This window comes from Ambystoma mexicanum, chromosome 9 (genome assembly GCF_040938575.1).
Source record: "Ambystoma mexicanum isolate Mex_15411 chromosome 9, UKY_AmexF1_1, whole genome shotgun sequence".
NCBI lineage: Eukaryota > Metazoa > Chordata > Amphibia > Caudata > Ambystomatidae > Ambystoma > Ambystoma mexicanum.
The window spans coordinates 1,110,020,267-1,110,047,655 of record NC_090931.1 but is presented as its reverse complement, the minus strand read 5'-3'; the positions used below and the strand labels follow the sequence as shown (position 1 = coordinate 1,110,047,655).

The 27,389-nt window shown below is 49.5% G+C and overlaps 1 protein-coding gene across 14 annotated transcripts in view; it reads left to right on the top strand.

Annotated features, from left to right (window-relative positions):
- The window catches only part of FMNL2 (formin like 2), a 798,413-nt gene that overhangs the window by 707,698 nt on the left and 63,326 nt on the right, over positions 1-27,389 (top strand). For all 14 annotated transcript variants that reach the window (XR_011274735.1, XM_069616442.1, XM_069616437.1 and 11 more), the window contains 2 exons: positions 24,522-24,590; positions 24,722-24,802. Coding sequence is in view for 13 of the 14 variants with exons in the window: in XM_069616442.1 (XP_069472543.1) it covers positions 24,522-24,590; positions 24,722-24,802 (150 nt within the window). In the remaining variant the exon portion in view is untranslated. The remainder of the gene's footprint in view (positions 1-24,521; positions 24,591-24,721; positions 24,803-27,389) is intronic.

Sequence of the window (27,389 nt, the reverse complement as noted above, 5' to 3'; positions counted from 1 at the left end):
CATCCATGATGGTCACTGCGTCATTCCCTGCCCCCATCAACCACACTCCCAGGAGGCAGGACTGGTCCCCCCTCCCTGGATGTCACTGTTCCAATGACACTTCAATCTCTATCACAAATGGTTCATATTACGCCCTCTCTTCAAATGACAACAAATTGCAAAGCAATGGACTACTACTGTTATGCTTTGTCCTACATGTGATATTTGCAACAAAAGCGCCCTGTATTCTGACCAATAAAATACACACGTCTTCACCAACTCTTCGTCTTGGAAATCACATCAGCATGTCAATAGGGCCCCTTTGCTTATTTCACTGTTCTGGTTTCTGTTTTTCTGTCCTGACTACTGTCATGTGTACTGCCTACCTCCATCTGTGTCCTCACTCTTCTCCGTAGGTTCCCTTTGATCACTTCTCATTTATCTAGTCATAGTTCTGCCTGGTTGTTCCCTGTTGTGTCCTTTTCTTTCAGGTTCCCTTGTTCTTGCCATATACTGTATTGCCTGCTACTTCTGTATGTTCTTTCACGCTTCTCCTTAGGTTCCCCTGACCTTTGTTCTTTGCAGCCCCTGTTCTGCCTGGTTGTTCCCCTGCTGTGTCCTTTTTCCTTTCAGGTCTCCTCGTTCTTACTCTGTTAACTGGTTTGGTTTTCACTTCTACTTGATTACTCTTCTATTGTCCCTTTGAGCCCTTTGTTAATTTATGTATTTACTAACTTGTCTTGTCTCGTTCGGTCTTGTCTGCTTGCACCCCTCCTTGCCCCTCCCAGTGTCTCCTCCTTACCGTTCTCTCACTCCTCACCTCTCCCCTCTTCCTCTCTCCTCTTTCCTCCACCTCTGCATCCTCTATGGTGCTCTCTGTTCCTCCGATCTTCTCTAGCTGCTTCCTATTGACTATCCTGCTCTTCTCACTAAGTCTGGGAGGAAGATGTTCAAAAAGGGTATCCTGGTCTCCAACCCAGGCCTGCCTATTGCTGACACCTATACCAGCGCTTCTTCCAGACAGACCCTCACCGACATCCTCTTTGTCGTTCCTTCACCAGACCTATGGACACCTCATATGGTCTCTATGCTCTCGCCTCTCTCTTCCTCTCCCATTAATGGTGGCACCTGGTGGGAGGCCCACCTGGCCCCCTTCCACTCCTCTAAGGTCATCATTAATGTTTACCTGAATGGCACCGTCTTGGTCCAAGGCCGTCAAGCCAACCTCCCAACTGTATCAATTTCCTTTCCTGTCCTGATGTCCCTTCTCTCCCTTCTTCGGCTTCCTTGACTCCTTCCTCTGCCACCTCTCTGGTGCCCACTCCTCCTTCTACACTTCCACAGGGAGTACCTCTGATTTGTACCCCTACCCAAAAGTCTTTTAAGGGTGGCAACCTTCTCCACATTGCCACTCTCAACTCTCGCTCAGCTGTCAAACTCTCCTCTGACATCTGCCGTTTCCTGGAAGAACTCGACTTTGATGTTCACGGTCTCACCGAGACATGGTTCGCTTCTCCAAGCAACGAGTTGGGGGCAGATCTCTTTCCTCGGCTGGCACCTCTCTCTGGAACAGCCTCCCTGCCTCTCTGAAACTTGATCAGAACTATCTCAGGTACCAGAAGCACCTCAAGCCCTTCCTCTTTGCTTCTGCCTTCTCCCTTCCTCTTCCCTGCTGATCTCCTGTCTGATACTGCACTGGTCACCTGGTTACCCTCTAAATTTGTGCCCAGGTCCCCGACCGCTGCAATTGTTGTCTGTATCTGCAATTTTACAGTCCCCATACCTGCACTTATTAGACAGCTGTTGTCTGCACTTTAACACCCACACTTGCCACTTGTTGGCCGCTCTACATGTTGTATTTGATCCCATGTCTGACACTTGCCCAACCTCCCCTCCTCCTGGCCCTTTTCCTCTCCCCTCTGCACTTTCGCAATCTCCTAGTAAGATCATTGTCTTTGTCCTCTCTCTGTTTCCCCTCCCTTGCCTCTTCGCGCCTTGAAACACTTGTGTATAGGCGTGTTATAAATGTCATATCATATCATAACAAGTATTTTGTGGGGTGGATATCTCAAATAGCTAACCTTGCCCTTGCCCTGAAAGAAACAGCAGTCATCGACTGAGATTATGCAGTTACCACGAGGGACACTGGTCCCATCACCACGTGTCCTGCTAAGAGGTCGTAGAGAATGCCAAGCAAGATTTCACTGGTTTCTGATTTTACAGGAGTGTTCATGGCCTTCGTGAATAGTGAACACATAGGTCAGTTTATGGACTCTCGCTTGACAAAGCAGGAGAGGCTAAGAACCATCTGCTCCTGGGCAAAGTCTGCAGTAAACTCTGTGCCACACCAGTAAACCCTAGCAGTGGAATCCAAGATGCCAAAATGTCCTCTATCAGCAGAAGAGCACTTGCCATAAAAAGTAGTGTGAATATCCAGAAGATAGCAGGTGCCATTCTGCCAAGATCTTCCAGGGCAGTATGTATAATACCTTAGATTCTTATGGCCGAATCCAGCCAGAGTAACCCTAGCTGAGGACAAATGTTCTCTCTCATTCCAACTAGCTTATGCAAGCCACACAATCACAAGGGGTCCAAGCCACACAATCACAAGGGGTCCAAGTGAATAGCATATCAATTTCAAGTCCCAGATAAACCATGCTGCGATTATAACTAAAATCACACCCATTAAGCATATTGCATTGTTATTCCATTCATTTAGAAGCAAAGTTACCCCTTTTGCAAACATAAGAACTATAAGCATCACTGTATATGTTTGGGTTGTATACGAATTGTTCGAACTACAATTGTTCGAATTACAATTGACCTTTGCACAATTGACCGAATTGTGAAGGTCAATTGTTACATATATGCAGGGGGAAACCCCCCCCGCAACTCCCCATTATATATATAAATTTCTGAGGCTTGTGGAATCTGCTTAGATCACATGCAGTGCATAGGCCGACATCTAGTGGAAGCTGCGGAGTATTACAGTTTGTTTTTCGAAACTCGAAAATGGGCGTCGACACAGGGCGTGCCAGTAATGCTATCCCTAGGGTGACGTCCACTGTACCCAAGATCCCTCACGCGTCTAGGATCCTCAGATTGTTTTTTTCCGCCATACTGGTCGGAAGCATTTTGCGGAGTCCCCTGGCCTTAGCCATACTTTTGCTAAAATATTAAATTATTTACATCCTTCCCCATCCCAACGTCGAACTTCGACACTCAACGCCGGCTGGAGAAGAAATCGACCGTCGGCTGCTGCACGACGGATTTGGGTATCGGAAGGCCTCTGGCCTCGGCCCGGGCCTTGGAAGGCTTCTGGCCTCGGCCCTGCAAGTAGGGAGAGTGGGGGGTTGGACATACTCTACACTCTTGGTATATAGGTACACCTTATACATTTCCTAGGCTTAACAGCCCGCTGCCTCAAGGTGCGTATGGAGGGTACCCCTTTTCAATTCTGCCCCAAGTGCAATCGCAAATACCCTTGGGTCGACAGGCACGCCACGTGCAATCTCTGCTTGCCGAGGGACCACCCCAAAGCGAACTGCAGAGCGTGTAGTAGGTTTAAACCTAAGACACTTAAGGACCGTTCGACGAAGCGTTGGGCCCACCACGCCAGGCAGGCGGCCATGGCAGCGGAGGGCGCCTTCAGCGACGGCAACGACGCCGTACTTTCGGACGGCGAGGGCATTACGGCGTCGAAAGACAGCCGAGCGCAGGTCCCCGACCTCGGAAAGTCGTCCGGCAGGGCGGCTATGGGGAAGACCCCCGGTGACACAAGCGCTTCACACACCACACACACTAAACACACGAAGTCCAACCAAGACTCGACGACGTCGAGTTCTCGGAAAGAGGCACAAACAGAATGGTCCGATTCGGTGTCCTCTGGGCGCTCTCGATCTAGATCGCCGCATGACTCCAGGCAATCATCCACTCTTGCCTCGCTCCCTAGGCTAACAGAAGTTCGATCATCGGAGGACGAAGACGACTTCCACCCCCAGGCCGCGCTCCAGGAGTCGGAGCCCGCAGACAAGATCAGCGCGGCCCCAGGCTCGAAGGACAGGAACTCTACCCCCGATCCTCGACGCCAGGCGTCGAAAACCTCCGGAGCCACAAAAGGACAGGGAAAACACTTTTCCACTCACGGGGAGGGGGAAAACAGCAGAAGAAGCAGCCTTTGCACTCTTCCACACCTGTAAAACACGCCACTCCCCCTAAACAGACAGACAAGACCAGGTCTGCTGATATGTCTAAAACCAGCAAATCTACTCAAGATAAATCTCCGAGACTTGCTGAGAGAGTCATTCCCAGTTCCAAAAAGTGGTCGAGTGAAGACATAGATAGGGTCATGTCAAGGATGTCTTCTTTGGCTGACTTTTACGATAAAAATCCAGACCATTTCCTTTCGTATGGTCCACAAGGGGCGACACCCTCAGGCTCTAACGATCCTATCCCCCGAGTAAGAAGCCCCGGTTTGAGACGCCGATGAGGTCTACAGACCCCTTCGAGGTACAACCATACTTTAGACCATACTCACTGTATCAAGGAGAGGCTTCCTTTGGTGAGGACCAAGAATTTGGCATGGTAGAAGAGCAAACCGGGACGGGCTACTATGGGGATGATGAGGACCAAGAAGAGGAAGAGGAAGACCCTGAAACCTACAGAGTAGATTCCCCGGTATGATATGATATGATATGATATGATATGGTATTTGTAACGCGCCTATACACAGGTGTTTCAAGGCGCGACGAGGCAGGGAGGGGAGGAACAAGGGGAGACAGACAACGATCCTACTAGGCCAGGTGTCATTCAGATCGCGCAAGTGCAGGGGTGGGGGAGGGGGAAACGTGCAAGGGGAAGAGGAGGGGGGAAGTGCAGTACAAGGTAAGTGGCGTAAAGTAATAAATAAATAGGGCCAGCTGGTGGCAAGTGCAAGGTAAGTGCAGAACAAGTGCTGGGGAAGGGGGGGGCTGTAGGGATAAAGAGACAGTCCCGCAGTGCAGAAGGGGTTCCAGGGCATCAGTGCAAGTGGAGAGTGGCTGGGCCCAGGGCCGAGGCCGTTTAGAGAGGTCCAGTTGCAGGATCAGTGCAGTTTCAGTGAAGAATATTAGCTGTTTAGCAGGGGAGAGGGAGAGAGAAAGCAGAAGCAAAGAGGAAGGTTTTGAGGTGCTTCCGGAACCGGAGATGGTTCCCCTCGAGTTTCAGGGAGGCAGGAAGGCTGTTCCAGAGGGAGGCCCCTGCCGCGGAGAGAGATCTACCCCCAGCTCGTTGCTTCGAGAAGCGGCTGACCCTGAGGGAGTTGGAGGCGGATGAGCGAAGGGCTCGGGAAGGAAGATATTTGGGAAGAGAGAGTTGAAGGTATTTAGGACCCACGCCCCAGAAGGCCTTGTGGACAATGCAGAGGGTTTTGAACTTTATCCTCGCAGCCACTGGGAGCCAGTGTAGAGATTTCAGTCCTGGAGAGATACGATCCCTGGGCTTGAGGCCAAGGACAAGTCTCGCAGTTCTGTTCTGGATGAGTTGCAGAGGGCGGAGAGTGGAGGCAGGCAGATTAAGATAGAGGCTGTTACAGTAATCCAGCTTCGAGAGAACCAGGGCTCGGGAGACAGTGAGCTTCTGGGGGAAGGAGAGGAAGGGAAGAATACCTCTGAGGAGGTGCAGCTGGTAGTGTGACCTCTTGGCGACGTCAGAAATATGAGGAGAGAAGGAGAGTGTCGAGTCGAAGATGACCCCAAGGTTTTTTGCCTTGCAGGTAGGAGCAGGGAGGGGGCCAAGGGAGGCAGGCCAGAGAGCTGCAGGGAAGGAGGGAGTGGGAGTACCGATGAGTAGAATCTCAGTCTTACTGGCATTAAGGCAGAGGTCATTGGCGGCACACCATTCTTGGATAGCAGACAGACAGTCAGAGATGAGGGAAGGAGAGGGGGAGGCTGAGGGTAGCCTGAAAATGAGCTGGGTATCGTCCGCATAGCACTGGAAATTTGGGCAGAGAGCGGCGATGCGGTGGGAAAGGAGTGCCAGATACTGGTTGAACAGCCAGGGAGAGAGATTAGATCCCTGGGGGACACCACAGGTGGAGAAAAAGATGTCGGAGAGGAAGGACCCCAGTTGGACCTGGGAGGGTTGATTTGAAAGGAAAGAGGTCAGCCACGCCAGAGCCTGACCAGTGATACCCAGGTTTTCCCGGAGACGGTTGAGCAGGATGGCATGGTTGACAGTGTCAAAGGCAGAGGAGAGATCGAGCAGAATGAGAACACACGGAGTGTTGGAGTCGAGGTTCAAGAGCAGTTCTTCACGGATGATCAGGAGAGCAGTTTCCGTGCTTCTGGCAGCTCTGAAGCCAGATTGATGGTCATGAAGACTACCATCAGATTCAGCATGGAGGTTAAGCTGGGAGATGGCCAGTTTCTCCAGGAGCTTGCCCAGGAAGGGAGTGATGGAGATAGGGCGATAGTTAGCCGGGCAGGAGGGGTCGGAAGAGGGTTTCTTGAGAAGAGGGTGCACAAGGGAGTGCTTGAGGGGGGAAGGGAAGACTCCAGAGGCGAAGGAGTGGTTGCAAAAGTCAGCCAGGGCAGGATCCAGGGAGTCGATGTGGTCCTTGATAGTTTTGGAGGAACAGGGGTGAACCTGTTTAGACGAGACTTTCATTGATCGGACTTGTCTGGAAACCTCGTCAGCAGAGAAAGGTGGAAAGGCAGAGAAAGAGGGAGGAGGGGTGACTGCAGAAGGGCCAGAGGAAGAGCCGGGAAGGGAGGGAGGGAGGTGAAAGGAGGAGAGCGAGGACAGGATGTCCTGAGTTTTTGAGATGAAGTGAGAGGCCAGTGCAGTGCAGAGGGCCTGGGAGGGGACAGGAGAGGTAGAGACTGCAACAGGGTTGGCCAGCTCCTTGCAGATTTTAAAGAGTTCGGCGGAGTTGTTTGATGCCGCAGAGATGCGGGCTTGGATAAGGGCTCTCTTCTTGGTGAGAACAGAGAGCCGGTACTGCCTTTGGAGCAGGCGGCAGGCCAGTTTGTTAGAGGATGAACATGATGCACGCCATTTCCTCTCGGCAACCCTGCACTTGCGTTTTAGGGTGACGAGATCCGAGTCATACCAGGAGTTACATTTGGCTTTGGGCTTCAGGCGGATTCTCATGACGGGGGCAAGGATATCAAGAGTAACAGATATAGCAGAGTGGAGCATGGAGAGGGCTGTGTCAGGGTGGGAGTCAGCCGAAGGGGCAGGGGGGGGGTGAGAAGGTAGCAGCGAAAGCCTCAACTGACACACGCTTCATGGGTCGGATGACCGAGAAGGTGGGTGGCAGTGAAGTCGGTGGCTTTGCCTGTGGGGTAGGGAGGGTGAGGTAGGAGGATAGGAGAAAGTGATCACTCCAGGAGAGAGGAGTGGAGAGAGGGACGGAGAGGGGAAGGTCAGAAGAGATCAGAGCATCAAGAGTGTGCCCAGCAGAGTGAGTAGGCCCAGACGGGAGAATAGAGAGTGAGAGAGAGTCGCAGAGGTTACGAAAGAGACCAGTGGGGGGACTGGAGGCATCAAGGTGGATGTTGAAGTCGCCAAGAAAGAGGAGTTGAGTGGTTGAGGACAGGAGTGAGGAGGAGAGGTCAGCCCACTCAGAGAGGAAGGAGGAAATTTGACCAGGTGGCCGATAGATAGTAGCCACGGTAAGGGAATGGCTAGGAGCGAGAGAGAGTCGGCAGACAAGACATTCAAAAGAGGAGTAGGTCTGCGTAGGAGTGACAGTGGCAGGAATCCACTCAGGGAAGATAAGGGCAACACCACCCCCTGCACGGTTAGGCCTGGGCATGGAGAGGATCTTGTAACCGTCAGGTAGGAGTGTGTCAAAGCTGGTGGCAGAGCTGGCTGTGAACCATGTCTCAGTGAGACAAAGGACGTCGAGGTCCAGTTCCTCAAGAAGGTGACAGATATCGGAGGAGTGCTTGATGGCAGAGCGAGTGTTTAGAGTGGCAATGTGGAGGAGGCTGCCATCCTTGAAGAACTTCCGGGGAGGGGTACAGATCAGAGGTACGCCCTGCGGAGGTATTGAAGAAGGAGGTGAAGAAGGAGCACGAGAGGGGGCAGGGAGGGAGGGTAGAGGCAAGGTAGCCAAGGATAGAGGAGGGGGGACAGCAGGAGAGGAGAGGAAGTTGATGAGGCGTGGGAAGCGTCTATCGAAGAGGTGAAGGTTGGCCTGAGGGCCTTGGACCAAGACGGTCCCATTAGCGTAGACATTAATGATGGCCTTAGAGGAGCGGAAGGGGGCCAAGAGGACATCCCAACGGGTGCCACCATTAATGGGAGAGGAGGAGAAAGGAGAGAGCACAGAGACCATATGAAGGGTCCATAGGTCAGGCAAAGGCACGAAAAGAGGATGTCAGTGAGAGTTTCCTTAGAGCAGGCATTAGTGTAGGTGTCAGCGATAGGGAGGCCTGGGTTGGAGACCAGGATGTCCTTTTTAAACCTTTTCCTACCAGATTTAGTGAGGAGAGCAGGATAGTCAATGGAGAAGCAGTTAGAGAAGATAGGCGAGACAGAGAGCACCATGGAGTAGAAGGGAGGGGAGGGGGGGGGAGACAGACGAAACGAGAGCACGCAGACAGGAAGTGAGCGGCAAGCACAAGTTACCACAATTAGAGCAAACAAACAGTAAAGCGTATTAGGTACCGGGCCACCTAAGTTTGAGAATCCTGCGAGGGGAGAAAAGCACCCTAGTTTACCACAGTTCAGAGCAAACAGTAAAGCGTATTAGGTACCGGGCCACCTAAGTTTGAGAATCCTGCGAGGGGAGAAAAGCACCCTAGTTTACCACAGTTCAGAGCAAACAGTAAAGCGTATTAGGTACCGGGCCACCTAAGTTTGAGAATCCTGCGAGGGGAGAAAAAAACACCCTAGTTTACCTCAACTGTGAATACAGTGAGGCAAGGCCCCATGCGGATGTAACCAGGCGTAGGAGGGGTGGGCCGGGGAACGGAGAACAGGTGGAACTGGCGCCTGGCGTCCCCTGCGGACACCTGCAGACACACAGGGAGCCGCACTGTAGGAGTCGCCCTTGGCCTGGGGCCCTTAGCCGCGGGGGCTGCCGGGCAGAGGGCTGCCCAGGAGGGGGAGGTTATAGGCAGAGGGAGAGGAAGGGGGGGTGGGCGGGCAGGGAGGCGGGGAGGGAGAGGAAGACCAGGAAGTGGGAGGGGGGAGCAGGAGCAGGCCAAACACCGCGCTAGGAGCGCGAAGAAACAAACTTTTTTTTTTTTACAATTAAAATAAACACTCACGGAGGCCCAGGCAGGGCTTCCCAGGCCTGCTGTTCCCCTCAGGCCACCGGCGACCGCTCTCCACGCTCAGCTGGAGAAAGAAGCGAGCGGGGGGAACGGCCGTCGAGTAGGCCAGAGGGGAGGCAGGCACACAGCCAATCAGAGGGGGGGGGGGTGGGCGGGCAGGGAGGCGGGGAGGGAGAGGAAGACCAGGAAGTGGGAGGGGGGAGCAGGAGCAGGCCAAACACCGCGCTAGGAGCGCGAAGAAACAAACTTTTTTTTTTTACAATTAAAATAAACACTCACGGAGGCCCAGGCAGGTAGAAAACGAAGCCCCGGTTACCGACTCCCCTGTCGATAACCAACCCCTCCTAAACGAGGTTCTCGCACGTGCAGCAGAACATTTCCATATTGACACCCACGGTGTCCAGGAGGAGAGGGACTTCGCCGAGGAGTTAGTGGGAGAAAGGAGGCCTGTTGCCCAGACCATCCCTATCCTTAAGTCCATTCAGCGAAGAATAGACCCGTCTCTGGTGAACCCGAACCTCAGCAGAGCAGTCAATCCCAGTCAATCCCAGGGTTGAAAAACTTTTCAGGGCAGCCCAGTCTGACCCTCTCTATATAAGAGGACATCTGAAGCCAGACTCCCTAGTTGTCACTAACACTCGTAAGAGGGCTGGAACACCCTTATCATCGTCCGAAGCTCCTCCAGACAAGGAGAGCAAAAAACTATATGGTTTCGGTAGGAAAGTAGCCTCAACGTCCACTTATCAGGCAAGGATTGCAAACTCCACCACCCTGTTGGCCAGCTTCAACTGCCATCAGTGGGAAGAAGTCGCGGCACTCATAGCCTCTGCTCCGGAACCTTTAAAGGGCCAGTTAGCTCGGATTTCCGCTGAGGGTAGAGCCGTGTCTGGTTGCATTTTGAAAGCAACCTTTGACGCCGCGGAAAACGCAGGCGGATTGATAGCAGAAGGCACTGTTATCAAGAGACATGCGTGGTTATGGCAGTCTGGTTTTAAGGCAGAAACCCAGGCATCATTGTTGGACAAACCGGTGGAAGCCGATCTGTTGTTTGGTAAGGCGGTCGAGGACGCACTGAAGAATGCCAAGGACGAATATGAGACACTCAAGTCCCTTGGCCAGTTAACCAATAAACCCCCTAACCAGAGAGGGAATAGTAATTTTCGTCGCCCATGCGGCCAAAATTCCCAGAGAGGATCTAACTATTCCCAGGGGCAGGGTACACAGTGGAACAACAGCCAACCGTCTACCCAGGGTTACGGCAGGGGTAATAGGAGAGGTCGTGGTAAAGGCAGAGGCAGCCCCAGCAAGGGAGGCGGCACGCCTCCACCAAAGCAGTGACGCTCAGTTCAGGGTCCCTTCTCACGCAACCCCAGTAGGGGGACGCATTTCCAACTTCACCCAGGCTTGGGAAGGGATCACATCAGACAGATGGGTGCTGTCAACAGTATCCACAGGGTACTGTATAGAACTACTGCAGCGTCCCCGGAACCATCCTCCACGACAGAGAGTACTCTCTTTAGAACATCAGAAGATTCTCCTCGAGGAGATCGCCATTCTGCTAGAAAAGGACGCGATAGAACTCGTCCCGGGACACCAGGTAAACAAGGGTATTTATTCAACTTACTTCCTTGTGCCAAAGAAAGATTTGACAATGCGCCCAGTATTGGACTTACGGCCTGCCAACAAGTATGTCAAGCCCCAAAAGTTTCGTATGACTACGCTACAAGAGGTAATCCCCCTTCTAAAAAAGGGGGATTACATGGCAACCTTGGATATGAAAGATGCCTATTTTCATATTTCCATGTTCCCAGTGCACAGAAGGTACTTGCGCTTCTAGGTGGACAGTCGGCACTACCAATTCAAAGTACTGCCCTTCGGGATAGCTTCGGCAGCAAGGGTATTCACCAAGGTACTGGCGGTGGCGGCTGCACACCTACGCAGGGAGGCAATCACGGTGTACCCTTTTCTGGACGACTGGCTCATAATGGGGGAAACCCCAGTAATTTGCAGGACAAACATTCAAAGGACTTTCGACCTCCTCCACGAATTAGGCTTCTCAATCAACGAGAAAAAGTCAAGCCTGGTGCCAAGCACCTCCAAACACTTCCTAAGAGCAATCTAAGATACTCAAGAGGGGTTGACATTTCCTTCAGAGGAAAGAATTCGGAATATACTACTGCAAATTCCGCAATATCAGTCCGGTCACCAAATAACGGTACGCAAAGCAATGCATTTACTGGGCATGATGGCGTCATGTATTTACCTGGTCCCCCACGCGCGCCTGCGCATGCGTCCCATGCAGGAATGGTTGGCGAAACAGTGGTCTCAGGCAAGTGGTCAGTGGGACGATCTAGTGGTTGTTTCGCCAACACTAGTACAAAGCCTTCACTGGTGGACAAGAGAGAATCTTGCACAGGGAAAACCCTTTTACGATCCCGAAGTACAGGCAGCAGTCACAACCGATACATGTCTGACGGGGTGGGGAGCTCACCATGTCCACCACACAGCACAGGGTCTCTGGTCTCCCTCAGTGGCCAAGAACCACATCAACCTGCTAGAGCTTCTGGCAGTATTCAGAGCGCTTCAAGCGTTCGAGCCCCACCTACTAAACCTGTCAGTGCAGATCCGGACGGACAGCACAACAGCCATGTTCTACCTGAACAAGCAAGGAGGGACTTGTTTGCCAAATCTGTCCAAGCTTGCCCAGAAAATCTGGATATGGGCACTCAGACGGAACATCTTCCTGTCATCACAACATGTTCCAGGGGAGCTCAATTCCCTAGCGGATGCTCTGAGCAGAGACTCCCTCCCAGAGGAACACGAATGGGTTCGACACAGAGAGGTCGAAGAAAATATCTTCTCTCAGTGGGGTTTCCCCACTATAGACTTATTCGCCACAAGGGAAAACAAACAATGCCCAGGATTTGCATCCAGGTTCCCCCAACCAGACTCCCAAGGGAACGCCCTGTGGATGAACTGGTCAGGGTTGTTTGTGTACGCTTTTCCACCAACTCCTCTCATAAGGAAGGTGGTGAACAAGATGAACAGAGAGTCGATGACGCTCGTCCTAGTTGCTCCCATGTGGGCAAGACAACCGTGGTTCCCACACCTACGCAGGATGGCGGTGTGCGAGCCCATCAAACTTCCAGCCTGGTACAACCTACTGTCCCAGCACCAAGGTCAAACAGTGCATAAGCAACCCAACTCAATGAACCTGGCAGCATGGCTCCTGAGGTCATAGAGTTTGGACATCTCAATTTACCACAGAGGTGTATGGACATCCTAAAGGAATCTAGGAAACCAAACACAAGGCACTGTTACTTTGACAAGTGGAAGAGATTCGTTATCTGGTGCCAGAGTAGACAAATCAACCCAGTTGATTGCACTCCTTCCACTATTGTTACATACATGCTCCACCTGCTAGACGCAGGATTGGTTTTTAACTCACTGAAAGTACACCTGGCAGCCCTGTCGGCATACACCACTTCCCATAACAAGGTCTCGTGGTGGAAAGTACCAGTAGTTAAAGCCTTTATGGAAGGAGTAAAGAGACTTCACCCTCCTATTTCAAACCCACCACCAGGGTGGGACCTTAATGTGGTGCTATCTAAGCTCATGGGACCCCCTTTCGAGCCCATGCATAAAAGCAGTCTCAAACACCTGACTTATAAAACGGCCTTCTTAGTAGCTATTACTTCTATAAGAAGGGTCAGTGAAATTCAGGCTCTGTCAGTGCAGGATCCCTTCTTTACTGTCCATAAAGACAAACCTGTTTTACGCACACACCCTAGGTTCTCACCTAAGTTTATATCTAAATTCCACGTAAACCACTCCATCGAGCTTCCGGCTTTCTTCCAGGACCCTCAAAGCTCGGCTGAGGTGAAACTACACACCCTAGATGTGCGTAGGGCGGTCCTCTACTATGTAAATAAGACCAGACCGCTAAGAAAAACAGATCAACTGTTTGTCTCCGTAGCTACAGGCAGAGAGGGGGATTGCGTCTCTAAAGGTGCCATCTCGAAGTGGATTATTAACTGTATCCAGCTGTGTTACTCACTCTCTGAAAGAACTCTGCCTTTCACGCCAAGAGCCCACTCTACTAGAGGCATTGGCGCCACTCTGGCTTTCATTGCAAATGTACCCCTTGACACCATTTGCAAAGTAGCTACTTGGAGCTCTATTCACACTTTTACTCAGCATTACTGCATTGACACCCATTCCAAGGCAGATACACAAGTGGGACAAGCGGTTCTAAAATACTTATTTGCTCATGACCCTTCTCACATCCCACCTCCTTCTTCAGGTACTGCTCGCTAATCTATGCACAGCATGTGATCTAAGCAGATTCCACAAGCCTCAGAAGGGATACATTACTCACTGTAATCGTATTTCTGATGCTTGTGTCTGCTTAGATTCACATGCGACCCACCCTTCCTCCCCTCTGAGAGAAGGCGCATGGTTGCTTGTAGTCTTACCTTTCTATCTATCTGCTTGGATTATCTGTACTCGCGCTACTCCTCATGCTACCTCATGTCAGAAAAAATACAATCTGAGGATCCTAGACGCGTGAGGGATCTTGGGTACAGTGGACGTCACACTAGGGAGAGTATTACTGGCACGCCCTGTGTCGACGCCCATTTTTCGAGTTTCGAAAAACAAACTGTAATACTCCGCAGCTTCCACTAGATGTCGGTCTGTGCACAGCATGTGAATCTAAGCAGATACAAGCAATAGAAATACGATTACGGTGAGTAATGTATCCCATATAAATATACATTTCTGAGGCTTGTGGAATCTGCTTAGATCACATGCTGTGCATAGGCCGACATCTAGTGGAAGCTGCGGAGTATTACAGTTTGTTTTTCGAAACTCAAAAATGGGCGTCGACACAGGGCGTGCCAGTAATACTATCCCTAGTGTGACGTCCCCTGTACCCATGATCCCTCACGCGTCTAGGACCCTCAGATTGTTTTTTTCCGCCATACTGGTCGGAAGCATTTTGCGGAGTTCCTGGCACTAAGCCATCATTTTGCAAAATATTGATAATTTTACCCCTTCTCCACCCCAATGTCGAGATACCGAATTTCTACACTCGACGCCGGATCGGAGAGGATTTCGACCGTCGACTGCACAACGACTTTGGGCCTCGAGGCTTCCATCTCGGCCGGGCCTGGGCCGCTGGCCAAGCCCCTGCAAGTAGGGAGAGTGGGGGGTGGTCATACTCTACACTCTTGTAATATATAGACACACTTATATGTTCCTACATTTACCAGCCCGCTGCCACAAGGTGCGTATGGAGGGTACCCCTTTCCAATTCTGCCCCAAGTGCAATCGCAAATACCCTTGGGTCGACAGGCACGCCACGTGCAACCTCTGCTTGCCGAGGGACCACCCTGAGGCAAATTGCAGAGCCTGTAGTACGTTTAAGCCTAAAACACTTAAGGACCGTTCAATCAAGCGTTGCGCCCACCATGCCAGGCGTCAAGAGGCCATGGCAGCGGAGGGCGCCTTCAGCGACGCCGTACTTTCGGACGGCGAGGGCTTTATGGCGTCGAAAGACAGCCGAGCGCAAGTCCACGACCTCGGAAGGTCGACCGGCAGGCCAGCTATGGGGAACACCCCCGGCGACACAAGCGCTTCCCATGACACTTTCACAAAACACACAAAGTCCAACAGAGACTCGACGCGCACGTCGAGTTCTCGGAAAGAGGCACGTAGAGAACGGTCCGAATCGGCGTCCTCTGGGCGCTCTCGATCTAGATCGCCACACGACGCCAGGCAAGCATCCACTATTGCCAAGAGTGCCTCGCTCCCTAAGGTCACGGAAGCTCGATCGTCGGGAGACGAAGCCGACTTCCACCCTCAGGCCGCACTCCAAGAGTCGGCGCCCGCAGATCCCGAACCCCTACTTCCACGCTCGAAGGATAGGGTCAAGACCCCCGAACCTCGACGCCAGGCGTCGAAAAGCTCAGAGGGCCCTAAAACACATGGGAAACACTCCTCCAGTCACGGGGTGGGAGGGAAACAGCAAAGGAAGCAGTCTCTACCCACGTCCAAGCCCGTAGAACACTCGACTCCTCAAAAACAGAAAGACAAGTCCACGTCTTCTAATAACACCAAAACCCCTGCAGAGGCTACCAAGTCTAGTCAGGATAAATTAAAAAAACTCCCAGAAAGGGTAATTCCCAGTTCCAGAGAATGGACCATTGTTGACATAGATAGGGTAATGTCAAGAATGTCATCTTTGGCAGATTTTTATGCAAAAAACCCAGAGCACTTTCTTGCTTATACTCCCGACGGGTCAGCACCCTCTGTCTCTAAGGATCCTATACCTCCAAGGGCAAGGTCCCACTTTGAGACACCAACAGGGTCTTCAGACCCCTTCTACGTCCAGCCCTACTCTCCTTACCAGGGAGAGACATTCTTTGTTGAGGATCCAGATTTGGGCATGGTGGAGGAACAAACCGGGACAGGCTACTATGGGGATGATGAGGATCAAGATGAGGAGGAGGAAGACCCCTACAGGGTAGACTCCCCAGTAGAAAGAGAGGCCCCCATTACCGACTCCCCTGTCAACAACCAGCCACTCCTGAATGAAGTGCTGTCTCGAGCAGCCGAACATTTCCACATCGACACCCAGGGTGCCCAGGAGGAAAGAGACTTCGCAGAAGAGTTAGTGGGGGAGAGGAGGCCTGTTGCTCAGGCCATCCCTATCCTAACATCTATTCAAAGAAGAATAGACCCGTCACTCCTCAATCCTAACCTCACCAGAGCAGTGAACCCTAGGATTGAAAAACTTTTCAAGGCGGCCCAATCAGACCCACTATATATAAGAGGGCATCTAAAGCCGGACTCTCTGGTTGTTACTAACACCCGTAAGAGGGCTGGAACACTCTTATCATTGTCCGAGGCTCCTCCCGACAAGGAGAGCAAAAGACTGTACGGGTTAGGCAGGAAAGTGGCCTCCACTTCCGCCTACCAGGCAAGGATTGCCAACTCCACCACCCTGTTGGCCAGCTACAACTGCCATCAGTGGGAAGAGGTCGCGGCACTCATAGACTCCGCACCAGAACCCTTAAAGAGCCAATTGGCACGAGTTTCAGCGGAGGGGAGAGCCATGTCAGGTTGCATTTTAAAGGCAACCTTTGATGCCGCAGATAACGCAGACAGATTAATAGCAGAAGGAAATGTTATTAAGAGACACGCTTGGCTACGCCAGTCTGGATTTAAGGCTGAAACACAGGCGTCACTATTGGACAAACCGGTGGAGCCGGATCTGTTGTTTGGTAAGGCGGTTGAGGACGCACTAAAGAATGCTAAGGACGAGTATGAAACACTCAAATCCCTAGGCCAGCTAACCACTAAACCCCCTAATCAGAGAGGGAATGGCAATTTTCGTCACCCACGCGGCCAAAATTCCCAAAGAGGTTCTAACTATTCCCAGGGCCAGGGTACACAGTGGAACAATAATAACCAGCAGTCTACCCAGGGTTACGGTAGGGGGAATAAGAAAGGACGTGGTAGAGGTAGAGGCAGCCCCAATAAAGGAGGTGGCATGCCTCCACCGAAACAGTGACGCTCCGTTCAGGGTCCCTTCTCACGCAACCCCAGTAGGGGGACGCATTTCCGACTTCACCCAAGCTTGGGAAGGGATCACATCAGACAGATGGGTGCTGTCAACAGTATCCGCGGGGTACTGTATAGAACTACTAGAGCGTCCCCGAGACCATCCTCCACGACAAAAAATACATTCTTTGGAACACCAGAAGATCCTCCTAGAAGAGATCGTCAATCTGCTAGCAAAGGACGCGATAGAACTCATCCAGGGCCACCAGGTAAACAAGGGTATTTATTCAACTTACTTCCTTGTGCCAAAAAAAGATTTGACAATGCGCCCAGTATTGGATTTACGGCCTGCCAACAAGTATGTCAAGCCCCAGAAGTTTTGCATGACAACTCTCCAAGAGGTAATCCCCCTCCTAAAAAAGGGGGATTACATGGCAACATTGGACATGAAAGATGCCTATTTTCATATTTCCATGTTCCCAGCGCACAGAAAATACTTGCGCTTCAAGGTGGACAGTCGGCACTACCAGTTCAAGGTACTGCCCTTCAGGATAGCTTTGGCCCCAAGGGTATTCACCAAGGTACTGGCGGTGGCGGCAGCACACCTACGCAGGGAGGCAATCCCGGTGTACCCTTACCTGGACGACTGGCTCATAACGGGGGAAACCCCAGTAATTTGCAGAACAAACATTCAAAGGACTATCGACCTCCTCTTCGAATTGGACTTCTCAATAAACGAGAAAAAGTCAAGTCTAGTGCCAAGCACATCCAAACAATTCTTAGGAGCTATCCTAGACACTCAAGAGGGGTTGACCTTTCCTTCAGAGGAAAGAATTCGGAATATACTGCTGCAAATTCCGCAATACCAGTATGGTCGCCAGATAACGGTACGCAAAGCAATGCGTTTGCTGGGCATGATGGCGTCATGTACTTACCTGGTCCCCCACGCGCGCCTGCGCATGCGTCCCATGCAGGAATGGTTGGCGAAACAGTGGTCTCAGGCAAGTGGTCAGTGGGACGATCTAGTGGTTGTTTCGCCAACACTGGTACAAAGCCTTCACTGGTGGACAAGAGAGAATCTGTCCAAGGGGAAACCCTTTTACGATCCCGAGATACAGGCAGTAGTCACAACCGATGCATGCCTGACGACGGGATGGGGAGCTCACCATCTCCACCACACAGCTCAGGGTCTCTGGTCTCACGCAGTGGCCAAGAATCACATCAACCTTCTAGAGCTTCTGGCAGTATTCAGAACGCTTCAAGCTTTCGAACCCTACCTTTTAAACCTGTCAGTGCAAATCCAGACGGACGGCACTACAGCCATGTTCTACCTGAACAAACAAGGAGGGACTCGCTCACCAAATCTGTCCAAGCTTGCCCAGAAAATCTGGATATGGGCACTCAGACGGAACATCTTCCTGTCATCACAACATGTTCCAGGGGATCTCAATTCCCTAGCGGATGCTCTGAGCAGAGACCCCCTCCCAGAGGAACACGAGTGAAGTCGTAGAAGACATCTTCTCTCAGTGGGGTTTCCCCACTATAGACCTATTCGCCACAAGCGAAAACAGACAATGCCCAGGATTCGCATCCAGGATCCCCCAACCAGACTCCCAGGGGAACGCCCTGTGGATGAACTTGTCAGGGATGTTTGCATACGCTTTTCCACCAACTCCTCTAATCAGGAAGGTGGTCAACAAGATGAACAGAGAATCAATGACGCTCGTCCTGGTTGCTCCCATGTGGCCGAAACAACCATGGTTCCCACACCTACGCAGACTGGCGGTGTGCGAACCCATCAGACTTCCGAGCTGGTACAACCTATTGTCCCAGCACCAAGGTCAAACAGTGCACCCTCCACCCAACTCAATGAACCTGGCAGCATGGCTCCTGAGGTCATAGAGTTTGGACATCTGAAATTACCACAGAGGTGTATGGACATCCTAAAAGAGGCTAGGAAGCCCAACACGAGGCACTGCTACTTTGACAAATGGAAGAGATTCGTAATCTGGTGCCAGAGTAAGCAAATCAACCCAGTTGATTGCACTTCTTCCACTATTGTTACTTACATGCTCCACCTGCTGGATGCAGGGCTGGTTTTTAACTCACTGAAGGTACACCTGGCAACCCTGTCAGCATACACCACTTCCCATAACAAGGTGTCATGGTGGAAAGTACCAGTAGTTAAGGCCTTCATGGAACGAGTAAAGAGACTTCACCCTCCTATTTCTAACCCACCACCAGGATAGGACCTGAACGTGGTGCTATCTAAACTCATGGGCCCCCCATTCGAGCCCATGCATAAAACGAGTCTCAAACACCTGACCTTTAAGACTGCCTTCTTAGTAGTCATTACATCCATAAGAAGGGTCAGTGAAATTCAGGCTCTGTCAGTGCGGGATCCTTTCTTTACTATTCATAAGGATAAACTGATTTTACGGACACACCCTAGGTTCTCACCTAAGTTTATTTCCAAATTCCATGTAAACCAGTCCATCGAGCTTCCGGCTTTCTTCCAAAACCCACAAAGCTTGGCTGAGGTTATACTACACACCCTAGATGTGCGTAGGGCGGTCCTTTACTACGTAAACAAGACCAGACCGCTTAGGAACACAGATCAACTGTTTGTCTCCGTAGCCACAGGCAAGGAGGGAGATCGCGTCTCTAAGGGTGCCATCTCCAGGTGGATTGTCAACTGTATCCAGTTGTGTTACTCTCTTTCTGACAAAACTTTGCCTTCTACGCCCAGAGCCCACTCGACAAGAGGCATTGGGGCCACTCTGGCTTTCATTGCAAATGTTCCCCTTGACACCATTTGCAAAGCAGCTACTTGGAGCTCTATTCACACTTTTACTCAGCACTACTGCATTGACACCCATTCCAAGACAGATACTCAAGTGGGACAAGCGGTTCTAAGACATTTATTTGCTCATGACCCTTCTCAAATCCCACCTCTTTCTAACACTGCTCGCTAATCTATGCACAGCATGTGATCTAAGCAGATTCCACAAGCCTCAGAAGGGATACATTACTCACCGTAATCGTATTTCTGATGCTTGTATCTGCTTAGATTCACATGCGACCCACCCTTCCTCCCCTCTGAGAGAAGGCGCATGGATGCTTGTAGTCTTATCTTATATATCTTCTATCTGCTTGGATCATCTGTACTCACGCTACTCCTTATGCTACCTCATGTCAGAAAAAATACAATCTGAGGGTCCTAGACGCGTGAGGGATCATGGGTACAGGGGACGTCACACTAGGGATAGTATTACTGGCACGCCCTGTGTCGACGCCCATTTTCGAGTTTCAAAAAACAAACTGTAATACTCCGCAGCTTCCACTAGATGTCGGCCTATGCACAGCATGTGAATCTAAGCAGATACAAGCATCAGAAATACGATTACATTGAGTAATGTATCCCATATATATATAACCAAACCCAAAGGTCAATTCGGACCCTCGACTTTCGGTCAATTAGGTAATTCGAACAATTGTGTTCGAACAATTTGGGTAATACCATGTGTTTGTATTCTTGGATATCTTAGCTCATAACATCCCAGATGACTATTCTTGTGCTTTAAGTTTTCTGGACAAAGAAGCAAGTAACCTTTTAACATTGCAACAAATACCATTTGATTCACAACCAAATATAGTGGATCTGCAGTAAGTGATCCATAAATAATAGCACATCTACACACTATCCCAACAGGTTCAGGTGGCTTCCTGCAAAGATTGTGTGTTGCCACTATGTTATGCCCTATCAAAGTCCTGCACTGTATTGCCTATGAAGCAAAGACAGGCTGCCTCAGTAGCAACCCCACCAGGTAAGGCTGGCGAGTGCTGTAATGAACATCTCAAAACCGCAACTGCAAACATGTCCTCTGGCACCCAGAAATGTCTGCTATTCTGCCAGGCATTCACAAGCTGATGAAAAACTGTACCCATTCCACTTTAATTTGATTGAACTTTTTATAGTGCTTTATCATGTCTTCAGTTTTGTCTTAAAACTAAGTCGACAGTACTTTGTAACATGTAAGGGTGCCTCATGCCTTCTCGTCCTCCTTGACCTCTCAGTGACATTAGAAACCATTGACCACTGCATCCTCTTCTCCCTCCTCGCCACCTGGAAGGTATTCACTGGCACTAACCTGAATTAGTTTACATCATGGCCAGACATAAAGCCTCCAGATGAACAGGTTGCATTCTAACTGATGCCCAGTCTCCTGCGGAGTGCCCCAAGGCTTCATCCTCTCACCAGTCGTCTTGAACATTCATATGGTTCCTCTAGACACCATCCTCAAATATAGCCATATGCAGACGATACTCAGTCGTACATAAGAGTAAAACATCCACACGACAAAATACCTAACCATCATCCAGTCCTGGATGTCGACTGCCTACCTCATACTTAGCCCCTCCCAGACTGAATTTGTCTCGTCGGTCCCCTGGCTAAACAACAACATGTCCAAAAATGGTTTAATAATAAGTGCCTAGAAGATTTTGATCTGCAAATCTCGGATTCAAACCATCTTTAGACTTTACCGTCGACAGCAGCCTGTCATTCCAAGAACACATAGCCAAGAAGGTTTCTAAAGGCCCCACGAGTCCTGGGACTCATCACATTTGTCCCAGTTCCAGATGGTTAAAGTGGCTTCCTGGGAGGCATGTCTTCATGGTGTTGTGCCTTCCATTTGACAAATACTTTGAAATGTACTGTTCTGTACATTCTACTGAATGCTTTGCCCAGAATGTATATTTTGAGAGAACCCCCAGATGTTTCAACAACTCAAAAATGTTCATTTGACCCTGTTCATGATTTCCAGTCTCCACCTGCAGCCTTTTGATACCAGGGGAGCAAATGCTGAAGACATCAATGGCTCTTTGGATAGTTTCTTGCACTAACACATTCTAGTCTGTCCTCCCTGGGACATCCCTCCATGGCAGGCGTTCCTGCCCATTCTGCCAGAGCTTTGCATGTGCCCACTATTATAGTAAGCAAAGATGGCTCTTGGCTCGACTTCTCTTCATGCTTTAAGTGGTGTTGCGTTGGCACAATCCTGAGGGTTCATAATGAGTGTTCCATCAGTCTCTTTGCATAGTTCATTTGTATTTGTTTTATTTTTATAGCGCAGACCAGGCCCAAGGGCAACCAGGCGCATATCTTAGAAGAGCGTTACAGGCATGACATAGTTACAGTGGTTACAATAAATTGTGAACAAAATATACAATTGACGTTAGTTACCATTCAGAGCAACGAGCAGAAATATACAATTGACGTTACAATTTGGAGCAACAGCAGATCAGTAGTGGAGGAGCAAAGCATAACAGGGACACAGTGGTCCACCCATGGTCAGAAGAACTGTTGTTAGTGAGATGAGGCTAGCCAGAGCTTGGCTTTGTGTTTGAAAAGGTTGAATGAGGGTAGGGTTCTGATAGAGAGAGGTACGGTGTTCCAGAGCTTGGCCGCCAGGACAGGGAAGATGGCACCCCCTGCAGATTGGAGCTTGAATCTAGGCATCGCAAGGCCTTGGGATTGTGCAGATCTGAGTACTCGTGATGGGATATGTTGTATAAATCGTGAGGCCTGATGGTTTACACATTTGTATGTGAGGGCCAGTGCTTTAGGTGAGATTCTTTGGGTGACTGAGAGCCAATTGAGGTTATTCCTGGTTTTTGAGATATGAGCAGAACGGGGGATATCGAGGGCCGCTCTGATGGCATTATTTTGGGTAATCTGAAGTTTGTTGAGATTGCCCTGGTTAGTGCCTTGGCACAGAGCATTGCAGTAGTCCAGTTTGGACATAACCAGAGTCCTGGCCAAAGTGATGCAATTCTGAGTGGTGAGGAATGGGCGACAGGCTGAGATCAGTTTGTAGGTGTACGCAGATGCAGTAGCTACTGCATTGGTTTGCCTCGTGAGAGTCAGGGAGGAGTCCAGATAAATACCCAAAGTTTTTGTGTCTTTGGAAACTTTAATTAGGTTGCCGTCAATGTTAAAGGAGCCGAACAGAGAACTCAGTTTAAGTCTCTGTTGCATACCTAAAATGAGAAGCTCAGTCTTGTCATTGTTGAGGCACAGCTCATGTTGGGCCATCCATGCTTGGATGACAAGGTAGATATCATTGAGGGCTTTGGAGTCGGCAATGTAGTCACCAGTGATGGGTATGAGTATCTGGGTGTCATTGGCGTAATTCGTGTAGGTGACGCCCAGATAGTCTCAAGCACATCAAATAGTGGTTTGGTGAAGACATTGTAGAGAGTTGGGGAGACACAAGACCCTTGAGGGACTCCACGAGGGACTGGAGTGGGATCAGCCGATGAAGTCGGAGAGAAAACTCTCATGTGCCTGTTGTCAAGGAATGGCCTGATCCAATTGGATGCATTGTCGGAAAAGTGGGCGGTGGATTTCAGATGCCGACATAGTATTTGGTGATTGACCAAATTGAAGGCCGCGGATAGGTCCAGTAGAAGTAGAAGGGCCAGTTTGCCGTTGTCTTTAATGTCCTCAATTTGGGTTTTGAGGTCTAATAAGGCTGTTTCAGTCCCATGCTTAGGTCTGAAGCCCGATTGTCTAGAGCCGAGGAGGTTATTGGTTTCCAAGTAGTTCTGAATTTGCAGGTATGCTGCTCTGTCAAGTATTTTGAGTAAGAACGGTATGGTGGTGATAGGTCTGTAGTTGGTTGGAGTTTCAGGGTCTAGAGTCGTTTTTTTTAGGAGAGGGATAACCCTTGCGTCCTTTAAGTTATTGGGTACCGTTCCAGTTAGGAATGAGGAGTTAATGAAGGTAGTTATGAAAGGAGCGAGGTCATGTGCCGCTTCCTTAATAATAGGTGCTGGGCAGGAGTCACCTTGGCAGTTAGATGGTTTGAAAATGCGAATGATGTTTTCGACCTCGAGGATAGTAAGTGGGGTGAAGCTAAAAGGGGTGTGAGAAAAGGAGATCGTGGGGGTTATGGAAGGTTTGGTAGGAGGGTTGGTGAGTAAGGAGGTTTGTTTGGCATTGATTTTTGATTGGAGGGTGGTGATTTTGTTGAGGAGAGCGTTTTGGATGTTATTGCACCAATTGCTATCTTTAATGCAAGTATCAGGTGCAGGGGAGGGGGATTCCAATTCTTTAAGGATTCTCATGTCACCGTTCTACCCCTTCCATGTCCTGGTTTAGAATTTTGGCAAAACTTGGGACCCGGTGGAGCAGATTGTACGGTTATGGAAAGGTTACTCGCCTGGGGTTGGCATTACACGAGAGAGACATAGGCATTATCCAGCAGGCGCGCTGCACTGGCAGCAGCTCCAGCGTGCTCCCCATTACGTAGAGAGCACCCTGGTCAGAAAGGAGGCATGCGTTGTGGACACAGTGTACCCAACAGGAAGAGGGGAAGGATAGAGGGGCTGTGCTCTTGAGGAACACAGCTTGGCTACGGTATAGAAGGCAGTGTTTGCTGGACACTTGTGTGGTTTCTGGGAGTTTGAAAGCACACCACTTAAAGTGGAACAATGCAGACTGTGTACCCTAAACATATTCCCTCCTCAATTGAACGAAAGAAGGATCAGGCAGCGCATAAGGCAACCTTCTACCTATGACCCTCTGACCCATGGCGCTTTTAAATGGAATTGGGTACACCTGTATTTTCTATTTTTGTATTTAAGGCGTATCTGTGAAACTTTATACTGCTATTTTTACCCATGATTATCTCTTTTTTTTTGTAGCAACTTCATGCCATTATAGCTGCATCGGTTTCCATAAAATCATCTCAAAAACTTAAGAAAATGCTTGAGGTAAGTGTCAGTTTCCCAACGCAAATCCGCCACAACATGTGCTTGTAAGCAACAGTGCGTTCCGCCTGTGCAGACAGTCTCAGCAGTAGAAGCGCTATTCCAATGATGCGTTTCCTTGTCCCCTCTTACAGATCATCCTGGCCCTCGGCAACTATATGAACAGCAGCAAAAGAGGGGCAGTTTATGGCTTCAAGTTACAAAGTTTAGATCTGGTAAGTCCAAGATGTTGAAGATAATAAACGGGCATTGTGTATTGCATAGCACACGGGAATGGCACATTTCGTAGTATACAGGAATGGCACCGTTCGTAGTATACAGGAATGGCGTAATTCATAGTAAACAGGAATGGCGTACTCCGTACACTTGGCTCTTTACTGCTTACAAGCTTTGAGTTACGGATAAACTGTGCAGAAAAGAAACACAGGTGCATTAAGGCTTCCACTTTTGCGAATCCCATTGATTTACGGCCCAGGTTCTGTTTTTCAAGCTAAAACTTTTATATTCGGAACCTGAGGCAAGGAATTTTGTTTATATGCATCTTCCAATTTAAGAGTACATTTTTTTGTCAACAATGCATCAAAAGACCTAATGTATAACTTTACTACTTCGCCTCCGTTCATGAGTAGGATTGTGTTGGACTTGCTTTCTTGTAGGGAACTACAACTTAATTGCCATTTTATTTTGTTAAAATGGTTATTTAAATTAAAAAAATATATTGTTATTGATTTTCCTAAATAACAAAACAATTCAACATTTAACCTTCTCCTTCCCACCCCTCCCCGCTGCCCTTCCCGCCCTGGATCCAAAGTAACGCCTTAATCAAGACTGTTGGCGGGGGGGGGGGCAAGGATCATGAGATCCCCAAGATACGTAAATCTGCGGGTACAGAGGTTCTCTAAAATCATTGTGGTGGAAAGCCATCACCAATCCCCAGTCCAATCGAAACCGTGCTTGTCCGCCCTGGATTGAGTAAGTTACCCATTCCAGGACTACAAAGTTCCACACTTTCGATAGCCAGCCTTGTTCTTCTGGAGGGTCCTTCTGTTTCCATCTTTCTGCTAAGAACAATGATGCTGCTCGGGTAAGAGTCATGTAGGTCTTCCTCTGTAGTTTCGCCAGTGATTCGAACTCAGGATCGCACATCCCTGAGATACTTCCATCTGTATCCCTCCTCATGTATGAACCAAAAACCTCTTTCCACATACTAGTGTTCACTGCATTCCAGTATGGCACTATCCTCGGACAATAGCACCAAATGTGCCCAGCCCACCTCCCCCCCATCCCTGACCGCCCCACCTTCTCCAACACCCCAGAGGAATCGCTGTAATGCCACTGTACCATTACTTTAATCCACATTCTCTGATTTGTATCGCCCTCACCAGGTTGCGTGTATTCTTCCAAAGCCTATCCCAGCTATCTTGTGCAATCACGTGCCCCAATCCCAATGATTTTCCCACTGCGTCATGTGTATCCAGTCAGTTTGGATGGCTGAGTCTGAGAATATTTTATAGAACGCTGATAATAAATTCTTATCTCCTGAATTTACTGACGCAGGTTCGAATCCCGGCAGGGCCAAACTCAGCCTTTCATCCTTCCGAGGTCGATAAATGAGCACCACACACCGTGGGTAATAATAAGCAGCGCTCAGATACCTGAGGGTTCGTAGTGCTATATAAGTGCCTAATTATTATTATTACTGTAATGTACTTTTAAAATGGAGTTAGTGGCCTGCTGCCTTATTAATCAGGTCTATTACTAATTTCTCCCTCTCCAGAAACCTCTTTGCACTTGTCGAACATCTTTACCTCCTGGCCCAGTAGCATGTCCTGCATGTTACGACAGCCTATCGTTTTCCACTTCGTGTACGTCCCTTGTTCCCTACCGGTTCCGAACTGAGGCTTCTGAAAGAGTGGAGTGAATGGAGAGGGAAATGGAGTGATTCCAATCCGCTTCAATAGGGCGTCCCACTTGTCGTCCACCACTGCCGTTGTTTTACTTAAGCGTGTGTTTTTGGGCCTGTCCGTTCTTTGTACTCAAAGGAATTTTTCAAGGGATTTTCATACTATCGCCATATTCATTCTACACCAGACCTTCTTATGGTTCCATAATCACCCTTAGTTGTGCCGCAGAGTAATAGATGTTAAAGTTTGGGAGTGCAGTACCTCCTTTATGTCATGGTGCCATTAATGTGTTGAGAGGCACCCCCTGTTTATGATTCTGCCAGGTCAATGCCTCCTTCAATTTATGTAAAGATTTAAAAAATGTATGAGGAATTGCAATTGTGAGGGCTAGGAAAAAATATTGTATTCCAGGTAGGATTACCATTTTAATGGTGTTACGCTGCCCAGCCAAGATATGGTCATCCGGCCTCATTTGTTTGGTTGTTGTTTGACCGATTCTACGAGTAGGCTATAGTTCGCTCCATACAATGATTCTAATGTGTCCGTTATCTTTACACCCAGTTTTGTTATTTGTTTTTCTGCCCCTTTAAACATGGTGTTCAACCGTGTGCGTGCAAGCTGTTCACCTCAGAGTGTTAGAGTTAATATCTCTGATTTGCTGCTATTGATCTTAAGGTCAGCATTTATCCCATATGTTTCTAGCTCTTGAGTGATCCCTGGAAGTGAGAGGTCTGGTTCTGTAATTTTGAGGAGCATATCATTCACAAATGACGTCACTTTGTGCTCTTACCCGCCAAATAAGATACCTTTGATTTGGTCTGTTATTCTTACGTACGTTACAAGTGGTTCTCAATATAATGCAAATAAAAGCATAGATAGAAGGCAACCCTGCTTTGTT